Source organism: Ornithorhynchus anatinus, chromosome 5, assembly GCF_004115215.2.
Source record: "Ornithorhynchus anatinus isolate Pmale09 chromosome 5, mOrnAna1.pri.v4, whole genome shotgun sequence".
NCBI classification, from domain to species: Eukaryota; Metazoa; Chordata; class Mammalia; order Monotremata; family Ornithorhynchidae; genus Ornithorhynchus; species Ornithorhynchus anatinus.
In genome coordinates this window covers 57,240,807-57,257,786 of record NC_041732.1, presented here as the reverse complement: position 1 = coordinate 57,257,786, position 16,980 = coordinate 57,240,807, and the positions used below count along the sequence as shown (strand labels likewise).

Here is a 16,980-nt window from a genome sequence, read left to right as displayed (position 1 = left end):
CCATGTCAGAAGCACTCAACTGCCAGCCACCCACTGCTTTGTGGTAAAATTGACAGGGAGTGTCTCAGGGCTGATGACTAAGAACATGGAAATCAGGATTTAGGTGGGTGTAAGGGTTTGTCTTAACCATTTACCTGGAGGATTTGACTTTCATTTCTACTTTACCGTTAAATTTTGTGCCCAATGTCGTGTTACCTTATGGCCCTTAACTTTCTAATAGTACGTCTAATAATAATTTGACCTTGCTCATATAACACTGAGCAAAGCATAAGGTGAATTTTGACATTTTAGAAATCAGAGTGCATTAAAAGGGATTACACCTCTAAAGGGCATACGATGTAATCCCATATGGGTTAGAAATTAGCAGGAGGAAGAAGGTGTAAATTGTGCATCACCTCACATTTTGAAAGCAAAAAATGAGTGAGACGATCAAATTTTAAAAAATACATATATTTACACACACAGAGATATATCAACTGTATTTTTTTTTGAGCGCTTACTATGTGCAGAGCCCTGTACTAAGCACTTGGGAGAGTACAGTGCAACAGAATTAGCAGACATATTCACTGTCCATAACAAGCTTACAGTCTGTGTGTATCAAAATACCTGCTCAGAATTACTGGGACACCTAAACATTGTGAGCCCCAGTGGTGGAAAACTACTTTCTCCAGGACAGGTCGTACTCTGACTCTGAGGACTCAGAAAACCTCTGGAGACAAAAGACCTAGCCCAGTAGGGTCAGACTCTGCTGCCAGTCAGAATTACCAAATGCCCTTAAGGTATCCCTCAAGACATATGGTTTCATTTCTTCCAGTTAAAGCTAATCAAAGTTGAGAAACCTTAAATCAGAATGGAAACTGAGCCTGCTGCAAGTCCATCCCTAGAGCGAGCACTGCCTGCCAGCACAGATGAAATGGAGATGACTTATTAGTACAGTTGTCCAGCTGCACTTCCAAAGTGTTGTTCAAAGTTGTCTTCAGATGACTAAGAGCAGAGTCTCCATTTTTCAACTCCCGTCCAAACAGAATCAGCCTTCACCATGTCCTATTGTTTCGTCTTGAGCCACATCCAAATAGGATTAGAAAAAAAAAGAAAGAAAGAAAACCCCAAACCTGACTAAAATGGGATTTGCTTGTTTGAATGTATTCCTCGTAGCCTGCTCAAGCCCCTGACCAAGGAAATTGGTGATAGTACTCAGACCCGTGGAAACCCCACGTATGTGTGGATCTTAGTCGGACAAGCTTGCAAAAACCACAGACATTGAAGGTTTATTTGCCAGCGACCTCATGGTGGAAGTGCAGTACAGCCTTCTGTATACACTAACTTAAGAAGTGAAGATTGTCTTCCTGTCTTCATTAATATTAGATTCCTTTAAACTGTTATGAAAGCTTGGCTCCAAAAAGATGACTGCTTCCTGCATGTGGGGGCTCAAGGAGTCTGTTCAGAGGATTGTGTACAGTCCAGCATTAAGGGTTCAACAGTCAGTTATTGCTATGGAAAAGCGGCCATTTGGTTTAAATGAAAATTATTTTGAAGTTCTCTAAATCTGCATATCATTTTCCTGTAAGTGTCCCCTCCCACCCATGTAATGGAAATGCCCTATGAAGGTTTATCCTATCATGGGGTCCTTGGCATTTTGCAAACACTGAGTGCGGTGAATCAAATCACACATTTCTTCATGAATCTCTTACTTTAATTTATTAGAAGAGGCAGAGTTCTGTTCAAGACCTCCGCTCTCCATTATGCAAGGTACAGAATGTCAGCAAGAGCAGTGTTCAGAAATAACTATTAGGCTAAGTACTTGAAGAGGGAAGCGTAATGCTGAGAAAATTACCACTTTTTCAGAGAAACCTTTTATATGCATATATATGAAAGAAGAAGAGAGTTACAGGGGACCATCCAGCATGGAAATACTTATGCATAACTCTTGTGGCAAGGAAAGGAAGAGAATATTTTTAATTATTCAAAGCGATAGTGTAACCGTTGAAGTGGGGCTAGAAAATGGACCAGTAATTAGACCTAAATATGACTGTTTAATTCTTGTTTGGTCAGATTTAAATAGAAGCATTGTGTAATCTCATTGAATATTTATATAAATACACACCAGTCTCATTTTTAAAATCGAGAAAGTGAGGTGCCCACACACCTAGAGTGAGGTGCCACTAGGCACTCAGATGCCTTACCCTCAGTGTGGTCATGATCCAGCCAAGTTTCTTTCCTCTCACCCCAATGCCTGCTTCTCTGGTCTCTGTTGTCCATAATCTCTGCCACTGCCATAGGGAAAAAGAGCCGTCACTCTGCTGCCCAGATCATTTTTCTACAAAAATGATCAGAACATATCGCCCCTCTCCTCAAAAAACTCCAATGATTTGCCCATCCAACTCCGTATCAAACTGAAACTCCTACCATTAACTTTAAAGCACTCCCATCACCTTGCCCCCCCCCCAGCCCAAATACTTCACTACTGTGCCTCGATTTCACCTGTCTCTCCCCTGACCCCTAGCTCACATTCTGCCTCTGGCCTGGAACGCCCTCCCTTATCAAGTCCGACAGACAATTACTCTCCCCCACTTCAGAGCCTTATTGAAGGCACATCTCCTCCAAGAGGACTTCCCAGTCTACGCCCCACTTTTCCTCAACCATTCCCTTCTACATTGTCCTGACTTGCTCCCTTTGCTCTTCCTCCTCACAGCCCTACAGCACTTCTGTAAATATATGTAGTAATTTTATTTATTTGTATTGATATCTGTCTCCCTACCTTTAGATTGTAAGCTCATTGTGGACAGGGAATGTCATCATTTATTGTTGTATCATACTTTCCCCAGCGCTTAGTACAATGCTCTGCATATAGAAAGTGCTCAACAAATATGATTGAATGAATGAATGGACAAAAGCCTCCTTGCCAACCTGTAAGGTAGCTTGTCTGGAGCAGCATATTGCTTGGGCACTGCTCCCTCCAAATGAGTGTAGCAAGCATAATATGCAGTTAATACTTTTCCAACTCTTTTACTGTTGACTGGGTTATATTGTTGTACTTTGTGCCTGTCCTCCCCCATTTTAGATTGTGAGTCCCTTGTGGAATTGATATTCTTGAAATTGGCTCCATACTTAAGGTAGTGCTTTGTCCACTGTGAGTGGTTAATGCATGGCATCAGTAATAATCAACAGTATTAGTGAATCATTTTTGAAGTACAGTCTTCAAAACGTTTTCAAGGTACTCGCCTTCCTGCTAAAACGCGGAGTAGAAATTCTGAAGTTTTATGCGTAGAATACAGAATAGGTGTAGACTTTTAAATATTCATTTAAAATTTTGGTTGTCTTTAGAATCGTTAGCATTCAAATCTTTCCTCTCCAGGGTTGGTTCTTTGGTTCACCTTGGCTTCGGCTTTGGCTTCAGTCAAACACTATGCTGCAGGCTCTCTGAGTGAAACAGCCTGTGCTTTACATATGATTGCCACAGAAGTTCAAATATAGCCATTCATTGTGTGTAGAACTGTGTGCACATAAAGTTTGGCACTCTGTCTCTAACTTTCCTCTTCTTTTTAACAGGATGCTAGAAAAGCCTGTGCAGATGCAACGCTGGCCCAGGTAAGATGCTAATGGACCAACTCAGGTTAATTACTGCAGCTTTTTCAAAGGCTGTTTTGCACAGGTGTCTGTGGATAGCTATGCCACTTTAGAGCGTGATATATTCTCTGGGAAGCAAATCCTGCCAAGGCTTGGGGTGAGTTTGCCATGGTGCATATTTGTAGAGCTCCATCTTTGAGCTTGTGGTACATTCCAGTATATTGACCTTTCATTGGCCATTGAATTCCTTTTTTATATGAAGGAAATGTGAAAAAAATAGAATATTTTAATAACATTACTTGCTTGGACTCCAGGGCTGTGGCCCTGAAGGACTCCCAGGCCAGCTGGGATTCCCATCCCTCAAAATCCCTGGTTATTCTCTGATCTTCCTGTATACTGCTAGTCTCGGATTGGCTCCGAGATTCCCCTTTGCCTGAGACTTGTTCCACAAGGCTAAGTTTGTTGTCCTGGTGAATGATCTCAAAACCAAGTTGGCAGTGGAAGTCTGCACCAGAGAAACCTACCCTGAATGGGTTGATCTGGGGCCTTTAGCAGAGTGCCTAGAAAACTTTTAGTGAGTCAAAGTTTAGAATACCGAATCCTTGAAGAACTTCCTACTAAAGTTTGGAATGGTACTGTGCATGCATTGAGGCCCAGCATTGTGTAGTCTTCTATATCTAGAAGATGACCTCATTTGTTTCTTGGTCACTAAGGCTTTTTGACAGTTTAAAGAAAAGAAGCAGAGTTCCTTACCCAGATGCTATTGCTAAATAATTGTGTTACATGGAGACAGGCAAGTATTTAGACATCTGTAAAATAGGGATATAACTTCTGGGCTCAGTAGACTATACAGGCTGATCGAGTGTAAATTATTCAGTTCATCATTGGGAATGTAATTTTGCTTTTGCTAGTGCTTTCTTGTAGTTTAGAGACTAATCATTATATTAAAAAGTATTATTGTGGCAGAAATATTGATTAGTTCCTCATTTTAAACTTTCTATTGCTTGCATATTATTAAGAAATCCCTTTGCCCCCTCCCCCACAAAGGACCCCAGTTGCTAATGCTAGAAACCCTTCTATTCGAAAGTCAGAATTTTTCATTCTTGGGTTGAGTTGATAGTTTGTCAGTTGTAAAAGGACACCAAGTTGGCAAGCCTTGACATGAAACGATTCTACAGAAAACACCCCTGTTGTAAAAGGAAAGGTTGGAGTCACCTTAAAATAGAACATGTAGAAGCTATGACTTTAAACAAAATCTGCCTTGGGAAGTGAACTTTCAATATATAAAGGTTGAGAAGATGGCAATTGGACTTCTCTAGAGCATAGTCCCCAAATGGTTGGTCTTTATGACCCAGGGGAAAACCTGTTTGGCCTAGTTTGGGTGGGGAAGTAGAGGGAGCGTATAGTTAAAAGGGGATAGGGGAATGTCTGGGAGAAAGGGCATTCCTTTGGGGGTAGTGGTGGGAAAGAGTGGGGGAAGGTCTTTGTTTTTTCCCATGGTGATTGTTAAGCCAGGCACTATGTGCCAGGTACTGTACTAAGCACTGCAGTAGATGCAAGCTAATCAGGTTGGACTCAGGCCATGTCCCATGTGGGGCTCATCATCTGAATCCCCATTTTACAGGTGAGGTAACTGAGGCGCAAAGAAGTGAAGTGACTTGCCCAAGTTCACACCACAGATAAGTGGCAGAGCTGGGATTAGAACCCAGCTCCTCTAACTCCCAGGCCTTTCCTCTAAGCCACACTGCCTCTCTCTATGGCTGTAGCACTAGTGGCCCAGTTGGCAGGAATGTATCCCCTCCTTGTGGCTCGAATGTATTCCCTCCTTGTGGCTAGTAGATACCTAGAAATCCCAACCCAGTTCTTACTCCCAGCCATATATTTGAAAAGCCCAGCTTTGGAGACTGTTCTTTTACCTTGTCCCCCATGGGGTTGGGCTATCAGAAAAGAAACAAATGGACCGTACCGTAAACTTAGAGCTTAAAACTGCAGACACAGTTTCCATAAATAATTCAAGCCTGCTGTTTCTGTTTCATCTTTGAGGCAGACATTTTCCAGTTGGCAGAAAGAGCATTTCAACATTGATAACTGGTCCATTAAAGCAGGTTGATAATGCTTCCAGAATCTTCAGAATTCAATATCTTTCCCATTTAGATCACGGCCAACATTGATCCAGTGGGCCGAATCCAGATGCGCACCAGAAGAACGCTGAGGGGGCACTTGGCTAAAATTTATGCAATGCACTGGGGCACTGATTCCAGGTACGTATACTGTCATCTGAAATTTATTATTTTTCAGTATGGTGTATTGTTTGATTTGAGCTGACTTCTTTGTCGCCGTATTTAGGGGGAAAGAGTGAAATTTAGAATGTGCTTATTATTCATCAGGCGAGGGGTGTAGTATGGTTGAACAAAATCCAAAAGCTCATTTTAGTTGGGATTTTCAAACTGCATTGTCACCATCTCTCTCATTAGAGCGACTAACAGCCAACAAAATTGAATCATTCGAATTTCTCTTTTCCATTCCTCCGGGCTTTCTGGTGCTCATGGGTGTGACTTTACAGAGACGGCATTCCACTTTGCCTGCCTCATCCAGATTTTTTTCCTGCAGCTCAGTCCCCTCCATATGATTGAGTACCCTAAGCCCACGACCATTTCTTTTCTCTAAACTGAATCACCTCCCTCCTCCCGCCATCCTGGGTGCCCTGTGTCCTGCCCGACATTCTCTTTAAACTCCTCCTTTTCCATTGCCCACCACACTTATTCAGGTTCCTCAACCATCTCCTTTTTCCTTCACAGTGCCAACTCCATTTGACTCTTCCTTGGAACTCCCACAGGAAGGTCCCCAGTCCAAACCCTAGTCATGCCCCCCTACCTCCATAGTGTCCTTTCATTACCTCCTTTGTCTCCGGTACCTCTCGCCCTAACAGGATCGTTTTATTTTAGGTTACAAGTTGGAGGAGCAACGTGTCCTAGTGGAAAGAATACAGGCCTTGAAGTCAGAGGACCTGGGTTCTAATCCCAGCTCTGCCTGCTTTTTGACCTTGGGCAAGTCACTTAACTTTTGTGCCTCAGTTTCCTCAAGTGCAAATGGGGATTCAGTACCTGTTCTCCCTCCTACTTAGATTGTGAGCCTCATATGAGACAGGGACTGTCAGACCCGATCACCTTGTATCTTCTCCAATGCGTGGAACAGTGCTTGACACATAGTAAGTGCTTAACAAATGCCATTAAAATAAAAGTAAAGTTCCTTTAATGTAGAGATCCTACATCTGTTCAATTTGACTCTGAATCTCCCCAGCCCAGCATCAGTTGAGTCATTGGTAATACTGGATGATGACAGTGGTCCTCAGGAATGAAGCAGGATATGAAGAGGAGAAACAAAAAGCTTGGACAGTTCAGCTTGTCAGTCCCTAAACAATCAAAATTGGACCTCCCAGCAATATTTCTGGGTAACAAATGCCTTTGGTCTCTCTAACCATTGACTCTGGACTGAGTTATGGTGCAACCGCAGCACAACTTCTCTTCAGTTGTTAAAATGTCGTGTAAGTCAAGGCACGCTGGGACCGGAGTCAGGACATGTCAGTTTTGTCCCTAATATCATCCCCAGCTCTATCCGCAAGATAGGTAATTGGACAACTGCAAAAACCCTCCCCTCTCCACCCTCTGCTGGTCCAGTTTTTACTGCTATAAATTGAGTGGTCTTGTACATACCTGCCTCCCGACAAGGGAAACCCAATGTGTTCATGGAAAAAATGGTGAGGGGGAATGATTGAGGGCTCAGGCCACCCAACCCCTGTGGCCCTATTTCAGACCACCTCCAGTCATGGAGAGGAGTGGGCAGCTCCTGGCAAGCACAGTGACTTTAGTGCCACTGCCCAGGTAACAAAGAGCTCACATACCCTGCAGTCCAGGTACCATCACTGGGACATGTCAGCAGCCTGAGGGCATCAGCAGACATAGTACCCAGAAGGGAGGCTGTCCCAGTCAGGACTTTGGAACCAGACAGGGTCTCGTAGTCATCCTAACTATTTGCCTCAGACTGTTTCATGAAGATCCCAAATAGCGATTTTTTGAGGCCCAAAACTAGGAAAAACAATCTGGATGCTGGCAGCAGTCACTTAATCCGATTCTCTGCGGGTCTTGGACAGAGAGTCTAACCCTGTTGTTGGTTAAGTCTTGTCTCCCATCACCTTCCACAAGGATAACGAGCTTATCTTCACTTTAACCTTTGGTTGGCCTACCTATAATAAGGGTATTTCTAATCTGTAGAAGTTACTAAAGGTAATCTTATTAGTCTAGTGGGAATGATCTGATTCATTTCGTCTGTAGGGCAAAACTAGGTGAGTTTGATAAGCAGCCCTGTATTTATAAGTAAAATGAGATACGACAGAAGCAGAAGTGGTGCTTGCAACACAGCCCGGAATTCATTCAGTTCGGCCTCGATGCATGTTTTCTCGATGTGCTTTGGGTAGAACACAGCGACGAGGTTAGTAGCACTCTTCTGAGGACACATTACAGTGTTGGAAGAAACAACTGTGCATGTGTGTGCAGCGTCAGAAACTTGGTGACTCCTACAGCAAGAGTTTTCCCATAAAGAAGCGATCCACAGGCCCCGCCCTGTGAAAAAACAATCTCCTTGAACAGGAAGAGGTGTTTAACAAAATGTCTGTGCATGCGTGAGGACAAAGGACTGTGGCCATCCTAAGCGCTTAGCTAACACTTAGGATAACGTCCTGCACATTTACTGCACACAGTAAATGCTCGATAAATACCAGCTATCGATTGATTAAGCAATAGCCAATAGTCCTTTGGAAGGAGAACTCAGGTTATCAGATTCCTAGAACAGTGCTCCTTCTAGGAATCTGATAACCTGAGTTCTAGTCCCAGTTCTTCCTGTAGCTGGCTACTGCAGGTAGCGCTCCTTCACTAACTCCCGTACTCCAGCACTCTACAGACTCTAGAGTGTACAGCACTCCTGTCTACCTACTCACTCGTGGCACACCGTGCCCCAGCCGGAACATGTCTGGAAGGGGATGAGAGGGCAGGGACTGTCTCTGTCTGTTGCCAATTTGTACATTCCAAGCGCTTAGTACAGTGCTCTGCACATAGTAAATGCTCAATAAATACTACTGAATGAATGAATGAATGAATGAATGAATGAATGAGAGAGTGCGAATGCCATAGTGCCGGCCATTAACTCCCTAATTCCTAAGCACAGATTTTCCGTTCTGAAGCCTCAGGTGTGGGGTTCATCCTTCTTTCCTGATGGGGGCTCGTTTATACTTCACTACAAGAACTGTTTTAACCTTTAGAAAATCTAAGAGCAAATTATGAAAATGGAAGCTGAATTTTGATAATGTGGAAAATGCATATGTGGTTTTTGGATTGAAAAACCTAGTGGATCATAAATCCTTGTTTCGTTTAAATTGCCAAGCCCCATCAGAAGGCCCTGATTCCCAGTTTTCCAGTAGAATTGAGTTCTAACACTTACCAGCCCCTGGGAACCAAAAAAGCCAGGTTTTCTCACACTGTTTTGGCAGCTTTGCCACTCCCTTGAGCCCAGAAGGTAACCCCACTGCTCCTGAGCAGGGGTGCTCAAGTTAACTCTCCTAGCCCCCTAGAATATTCCCAACAACCACAGGGTTGGGAGAACACTGAGGAAAGGAGCAGAGATGCCAAGTTGGCTTCACATTTATCAGGAATAAAAAGGAAGCAGCATGACCTTGTGAAATTATCTTGTCCCACATGGGGCTTACAGTCTTAATCCCCATTTTACAGGTGAGATAACCGAGGCACTAAGAAATAAAGTGACTTGCCCAAGGTGACCAAGCAGACAAGTGGTGCAGCAGGGATTAGAATTAGAACACGGGTCCTTCTGACTCCCAGTCCTGTGCTCTATAAACTGGGCCACATTCCTTCTCATAACAGCATTAAAGTTCCATTAAAATAATCGTGGATCTTTTCTAACTCCCTGTTGTTGTGGCGAGTATAGCTCAGCCACCAAGTCCACTTCAGATGTTCATGTCATCTAAAATGGATTACCACAAATTTTATTCCTCCTGGTAGATAAATTTCCCCAACTAAACTTTGAGGGAAGCAACTGTGCGTGTGATTTAAGTGGCGAATGCCTGTTTGCCTGCTAAAACCTTGCCGTTTTCAAGGGCATCACATTCTTCAAAAAAATTTTGGATAAACAAGAGTAGAAGATCTTCAGAAGGTCTTAGAGATGAGCTGTAGCCACTTGAATCAATCAGTCACACTTTCTGAGTGCTTGCTGTGAGCAGAGCACAGCATTAAATGCTTGGGAGAGTACAGTATGACCGAGCTGATAGGCACATTCCCTGCCCACAACAAGATTACAGTCTAGAGGCCCAGCAGGCATCGCTCACACCTCGCCCTGCCGTGCCCATAACCTCTCCGTTCCCCGACTCCTCCGAGAAGAGAGATCTGTTGTGGGGGTCTGACAACTGCACTTCATAAGCTTAAATTCAAAACTTATACATACATTGGTTAGTGGATGGGGTTATTCTTATATGTGACCCCACTTCCCCTGAAGCCTGCAAGTTTAGTCCAGATAGCCTTTTCAACATATAAATCCCAACACTGAATAGGAGTGTGTTCAGAAAGTCACATTGGAAATGAGTACAGCTGCCCCCGGGGGAAAAAGTGTGATTAAAAAAGGTCTTCAGCAAAGATCTGTTTCTGGAGAAGCAGAGTTTTGTATATGCCTTGTCATTTTACCATGCCAGGAAAGGACAGAAAATTATGTATTAGAATTGTCTCCCTGCCTGGGGTCTCTGACAGTGTGTATAGCCTCGAAGCTTAATGGATGTGGTTATATTTAGTTTATTGTTTCTCAGGAGAAAAGTCTGACATGAGCAATTATGTAAAGAAATATTCGACTCTAGGCAGAATTGGCTGGGCCTGTTTGGATAGCTCATGCTCGACTACAGGCTGGGCCCGCCAATCCTGAGTCATTCCTAGAATGTGAGTCTTTCCTGGCCTAGCTGAAAAACGGAGGCTAGGTCCCATTTTCTGTCCTTCATCCTGGATTTTAGAGGTGCCTTTTGAGGAAGATTTATGATTTCTCTTATGGGATTTTCCTGTGCTGAGTCCACCAGAAGGCCCTCTGCCCTGCCAGTTTGCCTGAATCGTGCTTAGCACCCACTCTTTGCCCGGGAAGCTTTTCCCAGACTCTCCAAGTAGGAGCACTGCATTGAACAGTAGCTTTTCAGAGGAGAAAATGACATCTGAAAAGAGCATTTTTAACCTAGACAGTTGAGCCAAAACCCTTGGTTGTGCTGACCCTGGGTTGTGGGATATGAGGTTATGTGAGTAGAGGAGAAAGATCACTCGATCAACCGACCAGCACCTTGCATCCAGGAGACTCCAAGCATCTTGCCTGAGGTGGGGTGGATGGCAGGGAGGGGAATTTAGGGGTGATAAAGGGAGTGGATAATTTCGCAAGGCTAAATGCCAGGTTTCTGGGATTCTTAAATTACCCAGTGGTAGAGTGGATCCTGAAGTCTTAGCTGTCGAGCAACTCTGCTTGGGCGATGACTAACTTTGTTGCCGAGTTGCTGCCAGCCTTCTAAGTGTTTACTTTGTCTTTGTCCCCAGACTCCTAGTGAGTGCCTCCCAGGATGGGAAACTGATCATCTGGGACAGCTACACCACAAACAAGGTAAGAAAAACCCACGTACTTGCCTCTGCTTAATTAGCCTCAGTGGGAAATCCGCTGGGTAGTGGATGGATTGGTCCTCGGTGGTTTTTTGTTACAGGTTGCTCTGGGAAAGAGCAGAGGACATCCAAATTGAAAACTGCAAAGAAGCTTTGAAAAGAACCAAGATTTAGGAAAGTACTTACTTCCTGTATAAGATCTGCTTCATTCGGTTAGCCCATCTGATGAGTACATCCTATCTCCAGAGGTGCTTCTGAGTCAGCAGAGAGCCATTTTCCCTCTGCTCCCCAACTGGGGGAATTTTATTAGCGAGAAACTAATTCTGCCAGACCAGAACAGACCTCGAGACTGTTAGCTCCTTGTGGGCAGGGAATATGTCTACAAACTGGTTGTGTTGTACTCTCCTAAACACTTAATGGAATGATATGCACACAGTAAGCGCTCAATAAATATCACTGATGGACTGATTGGAGTCTGTGGAAATTGCAGGCTTGAAGTCTCCATTTAAGCAAGTAACTTCTGTTCAGAAGGGAGAGGTTTCAATTGAGCGCTTGAGCTGGGTGTGTTGCTAAATCTGCATTATTTTGTGGGACTGTCTTTTTTAAAAAGAGCTGGTCCAGTGTAGCGAATTTCAGAATGACGACCCAAAAGTGAAAAAATTAATAGCCCCACTGGCTCCCTTAAAGGATTTTAAGAAGACTTGGGGGCACATCTCTGCAGCTGTATTAAGCATTGTGACCTGATGTGGCCATGGACATATTGGCAGCTTTTTAAAAAAAGAAACACAAGAGGATCTTTAGTAGGTTGTATCAAGAAAGAGAGTTAAGTGCAATTTAGTTCTCGTAAAGTTTTAGCCATAGCGTACTATCCTGCAGTGGACATTGGAGGACAATGAAACTGAGCCCTATCTTGGTAAACAAAAGAAATTGCTGCTCAATAGATCCAGTTGTAATTAGGGGGTGTTGTGACCGCCCCACTTTACATTCCAGCTTTTAATAGAACTGCAGATGAGGCTGGATTCTCAGCTGGAAGATGGCTCCGAAATTTTAATTCAGTCCTTGCTTAATTTGGCTGCACGTGCACGTTCTTCCCAAAGTAAATTTGGCTCTTGCAGTACGAGACTGCACTGTGTTCTGCCCCCAGAAGTGAAAGCTGGAGAGGATCAGAAACGGAGGGGCAAGATCTTGGAGTGAAGTGCTCCGAATCGGATCGGCCGGTTGACGAGGCATTGTCTCTTTGGTGCCATTTCTAGGTCCATGCCATTCCGCTGCGCTCATCTTGGGTCATGACCTGTGCATATGCCCCCTCTGGGAACTACGTGGCCTGCGGCGGCCTGGATAACATCTGCTCCATTTACAACCTGAAAACCCGTGAAGGGAATGTGCGTGTGAGTCGCGAGCTGGCTGGGCACACAGGTGAGGGTCCTTCTTCTTTAGCTGGCAACCAGCAAAATTCTAATTCTTCCCCCTGGCGTGTTAGAAAGCAGCATGGCCTAGGAAAGAGGCCAGGGCGGAGAATCGGGGGAACCTGGGTTTCAATCCCGACTCCACTGCTCGCCTGCTGTGTGACCTTGGGGGAGTCACTTAATTTATCAGGGCCTTAGTTTTCTCATCTTTAAAATGGGATTTGATACCTGTTATCCCTCCCCTTTAGACTCTGAGGTCCATGTGGGACCGGGCCTGAGGTGATCAGATTGTATGGCATCTACCCCCCAGTGCTTAGCACATAATAAATACCACTGTTGTAACACAATTAATCCAACCCCGATAGGCTATGTTTGCTATCTTATCTAGGCCACTTCTCCACCCACACTTGGGGCCCTTTGACTCAAGGAAACAAGGTAGAGGGCTGAGGGCTGTGTATAGAACCTTGGGAACAGTAAATGTCATAGTTTCTCCATTCTCCAGCCAGCTTCTCTACCACCTCCAGGGAAGTGGGAGAATTACCAGTCCCACAAGGTAGTCTGTAGCTCATGTGACCCAATGCTGGCTGCTTAGGAGCATTTGGAAGAGCCCTTTTCATTCTCTCCACTGTAGACTGCTGACTGATCCCCAAATTTTACCATCCCCTCCTCTCAGTTGACCTGGCAGTTGGCAGAAGGGATGATTAACTGGACCAGGTGCTAATCTCTCTTTGTGCAGGCCCCTTCTGTGGTTTACTACTTATTGACAGTGCACACCCCCTGCCCTTCTGCTCATGCCCTTCACTCCTCCCAGGCGCCCCCTCCTAGATATACTTTGCTCTCACCTTGCCCTTCTCCAGCTCCTTGTTCACATCATCCCCAGAGCCATAACCGTCCCTCTCTCCATATCCACCAGACCTTAACCTTCCCCACTTTCAGAGCTCTCCTATAATCCCAGATCCTCAATAGGTCTTCCAGCAAATTATCAGTACCCCTAATCCCATCAACCCTTTGATTCCCCTCTTGCTCTTATAAATTTATTCCCTTCTTCATTACCTGGATGTGTACATATTCAGTCAGTCATATTTATTGAGCACTTATTGTGTGCAGAGCACTGTACTAAGTGCTGGGAAGTACACTTCAGCAACAGAGATAGTCCCTGCCCATAACGGGCTCACAGTCTAGAAGGGGGGAGACAGACATCAAAACTAGTAAACAGGCTTCTATAAATAATTAGAATTATAAATATGTACATATAAATAAAAATAATATAATTGTGAATATGTACATATACACAAGTGCTGTGGGGCGGGGTCCAGTGGGGAGAAGAGGGAGAGCAGAGGAAAAGAGGAGCTTAGTCTGGGAAGGCCTCCTGGAGGAGGTGAGCTTTCAATAGGGCTTTGAAGGGGGGAAGTGTGCTAGTTTGGCAGATTTGAGGAGGGAGGGCATTCCAATCCAGAGGTAGGACGTGGGCCGGGGTCGACGGTGGAACAGGCAAGAAATATGCCTATTCCATGTTTCTATGTCTATTTCCATTTAAATGTAAGCTCCTGTGGGCTTCTTTTAGACTCTCAAGGGTCAGGGTACAGTACCCTCCCTCAGTAGGCACTCAGTGCATATCGTTTCTACTGCTCTGTGCCTGTTTTCCTTATTTGTGTAAAATGAGAGTTCAGTACCTTGTTCCCCCTTCCACTTTCTGAGCGCCCCATGTGTGACAAGGACTGTGTTGGACCTGATTAAATTGTATCTTACTCTAGCGCTTGGCACATAGTAAGCACTACTAGAGAAGCAACGTGGTTCAGTGGAAAGAGCCTGGGCCTGGCAGTCAGAGTCATGGGTTCGAGTCTCAGATCTGCCACTTGTCAGCTGTGTGACTGTGGGCAAGTCACTTAACTTCTCTGTGCTCAGTTACCTCATCTGTAAAATGGGGATTAACTGTGAGCCTCATGTGGGACGACCCAATTACCCTGTGTCTACCCCAGCGCTTAGAACAGTGCTCTGCACATAGTAAGCACTTAACAAATACCAACATTGTTACAACATTATTATTATTATTATTATTATTATTATTATTATTATTATTACAAGTACAATGTTAGTGAAGATCTTTCAGTAGACCCTACTGGGGTGTGTTTCCTGTCTAGTTTTACTTCCCTTTGCTGGTTTGTGTATATCATCCTTTCTCTTAGGTGTGTTTCCCCTCCCCAACCAAGGCCAGCATTTCAAAGGCACCGGGAGGGCACCGCCCAGTGCAATTTAAGGTTTGATGAACCCGAAACGCAGACCAGCAAAAGGCCACATAGAAACAACCATGTGGTTTAGGGAGGGAGGGTGGTCCATATCCCCCAAAGTTTAGTTCTGGGCTTTTTTATTTCCCAGTCACATTTATTGAGCACTTACTGTATGCAGAGCACTGTACTAAGCGCTTGGAAAATACAATGTAGCAACTGAGGCAGTTCCTGCCCAACAACATCCTCGCAGTCTAGAAGGGGAGAGAGAGACATCGAAACAAGTAAACAGGCATCAGTAGCATCAATATAAATAAATAAAATTATAGATACATACATAGTGCTGTGGGGCGGGGGGTATAGAGCAGAAGGAGTGAGTTGAGGTGATGGGGAGGGGAGGAGGAGTAGAGGTAAAGGGGGGCTTAGTCCGGGAAAGCCTCCTGGAGGAGGTGTGCTTTCAGTAGGGCTTTGAAGCGGTAAAGTGTGCTAGTTTAGCAGATTTGAGGAGGGAAGCCTGAGGTAGCACGTGGGCCAGGGGTTGCTGGCGGGACAGGTGAGAATGAGGCACAGAAACGTTAGCACCAGAGGAGCAGAGTGTGCGGGCTGGGCTTTAGAAGGAGAAGAAGGGAGGTGAAGTAAGAAGAGGCAAGGTGATGGAGAGCTTTAAAGCCAATAGTGAGGAGTTTTTGCTTGATACAGAGGTTAGATTCTTGAGGAGTAGGGTGACATACCCAGAACATTTCTGTAGAAACATAACCTGGTCAGCAGAGTGAAATGTAGACTGAAGTGGGAAAAGACACGAGGTTGGGAGATCAGAAAGGCTTTCCGCAGTCCTCCAATCATCCTAGGGAGTCCCAGCTGTGGTCTGTTGGACACTGATGAGAACAACTTGGCAGCCCTCATCTGGTTTGGAATAACTGCTTGTGGGCAGGGAACATCTACTGTATTATACTGTACTTTCCCAAGCATATAGTAAGCACTCAATAAATACCATTGATTGATTAAAACAAAAACTTGTGAGGGGTCTTTGGCCAGGGTGCTGCCCCTCTAAACTTCCATCTTAATCAGAGACAAGGCACATGAAGTCTCCAAAGCTCTGAAACCCAGCCTCGTAAATCTGATCTGGGTGACCTGTTAAGAGGCATGGTCAGTCAGGACTCAAGGGGCTGGGTGAAGTTGCCATTCCTTTAAAGTCATCATGGTTTCTGACCAGTGGCAGATATCTCTGGTTTGGGGATGAAATTGCCCTCTCGGCAGGTGGGAAAATGATCATTGGAAGCCCCAAGAGTTGAAATGGTATCGCGGAGTTCTTCTTTGAGAGTGGTAATGATGATAAAGAAAAATCAGGAGTTAACTACAAAGAATAGCTGTGTCAGACCCTCACCACAGATCTTTCCTCTTAAGCTTGGGAGGGTCTGTCTGCCTGGCCCCCTTCTGTCTGTCTCTCTCTCTCTCCATCCATATATATATATGGAGAGAGAGGTGCAATCTGAAAAGTTAGCCATCTTTATTATTTTTATTGATAATATTTGAACACGTACTTTGCTCGTAGCACGGTAATAAACACTTGGAAATGTGCCCAAAACCATATCCATTGAAGACAGACCCTCTCCTTAAGATTTTATAATCTAGGGTGGGAGTCAAATACATACAAGCTAACTTATAAATATCGAAAATATCCCTGACCCTCCCCCCAAGCCCCGCACAACTATGAATCCAGAAACTGCAAGACCACCAACTCTCCCCAGTATATTTTATAAGGCTGTGCTCCCTATTTCCCCTGCCTCTGCCATCAGTAGTCCTGGACAAAATAAAGGCTCCCTGAACTAACTGGATATTCTGGGACCTGTGTTTACAATCCCATCCTTTTCTGAGCTGAAGGGAGACCATCACCTCAGCCTTGTCAAGGTGTTGGCCCTGCACAGGAGAAGGCTGTAGTGGCTGACTTGCCAACTGACATTGTTAGAGGAGGAGGGGAAAAAAAGTGACGGCAAATATGAGGGAAACAGGAGAAACTGCCACCTATGCAACCCAATAATCCTGTAGCCTGCCCTTGACCTTGAAAAGGCCTGTGGCCCCCCAGGGCATCGGATTGGAAGG

At 44.7% G+C, this 16,980-nt stretch overlaps 1 protein-coding gene across 4 annotated transcripts in view; it reads left to right on the top strand.

The window, feature by feature from the left end:
* Nucleotides 1-16,980, top strand: part of GNB1 (G protein subunit beta 1) — a 98,936-nt gene that overhangs the window by 66,632 nt on the left and 15,324 nt on the right. For all 4 annotated transcript variants that reach the window (XM_029065382.2, XM_029065379.2, XM_029065381.2 and 1 more), the window contains 4 exons: nucleotides 3,550-3,588; nucleotides 5,722-5,828; nucleotides 11,190-11,253; nucleotides 12,503-12,665. In XM_029065382.2, the coding sequence (XP_028921215.1) occupies nucleotides 3,550-3,588; nucleotides 5,722-5,828; nucleotides 11,190-11,253; nucleotides 12,503-12,665 (373 nt within the window). The remainder of the gene's footprint in view (nucleotides 1-3,549; nucleotides 3,589-5,721; nucleotides 5,829-11,189; nucleotides 11,254-12,502; nucleotides 12,666-16,980) is intronic.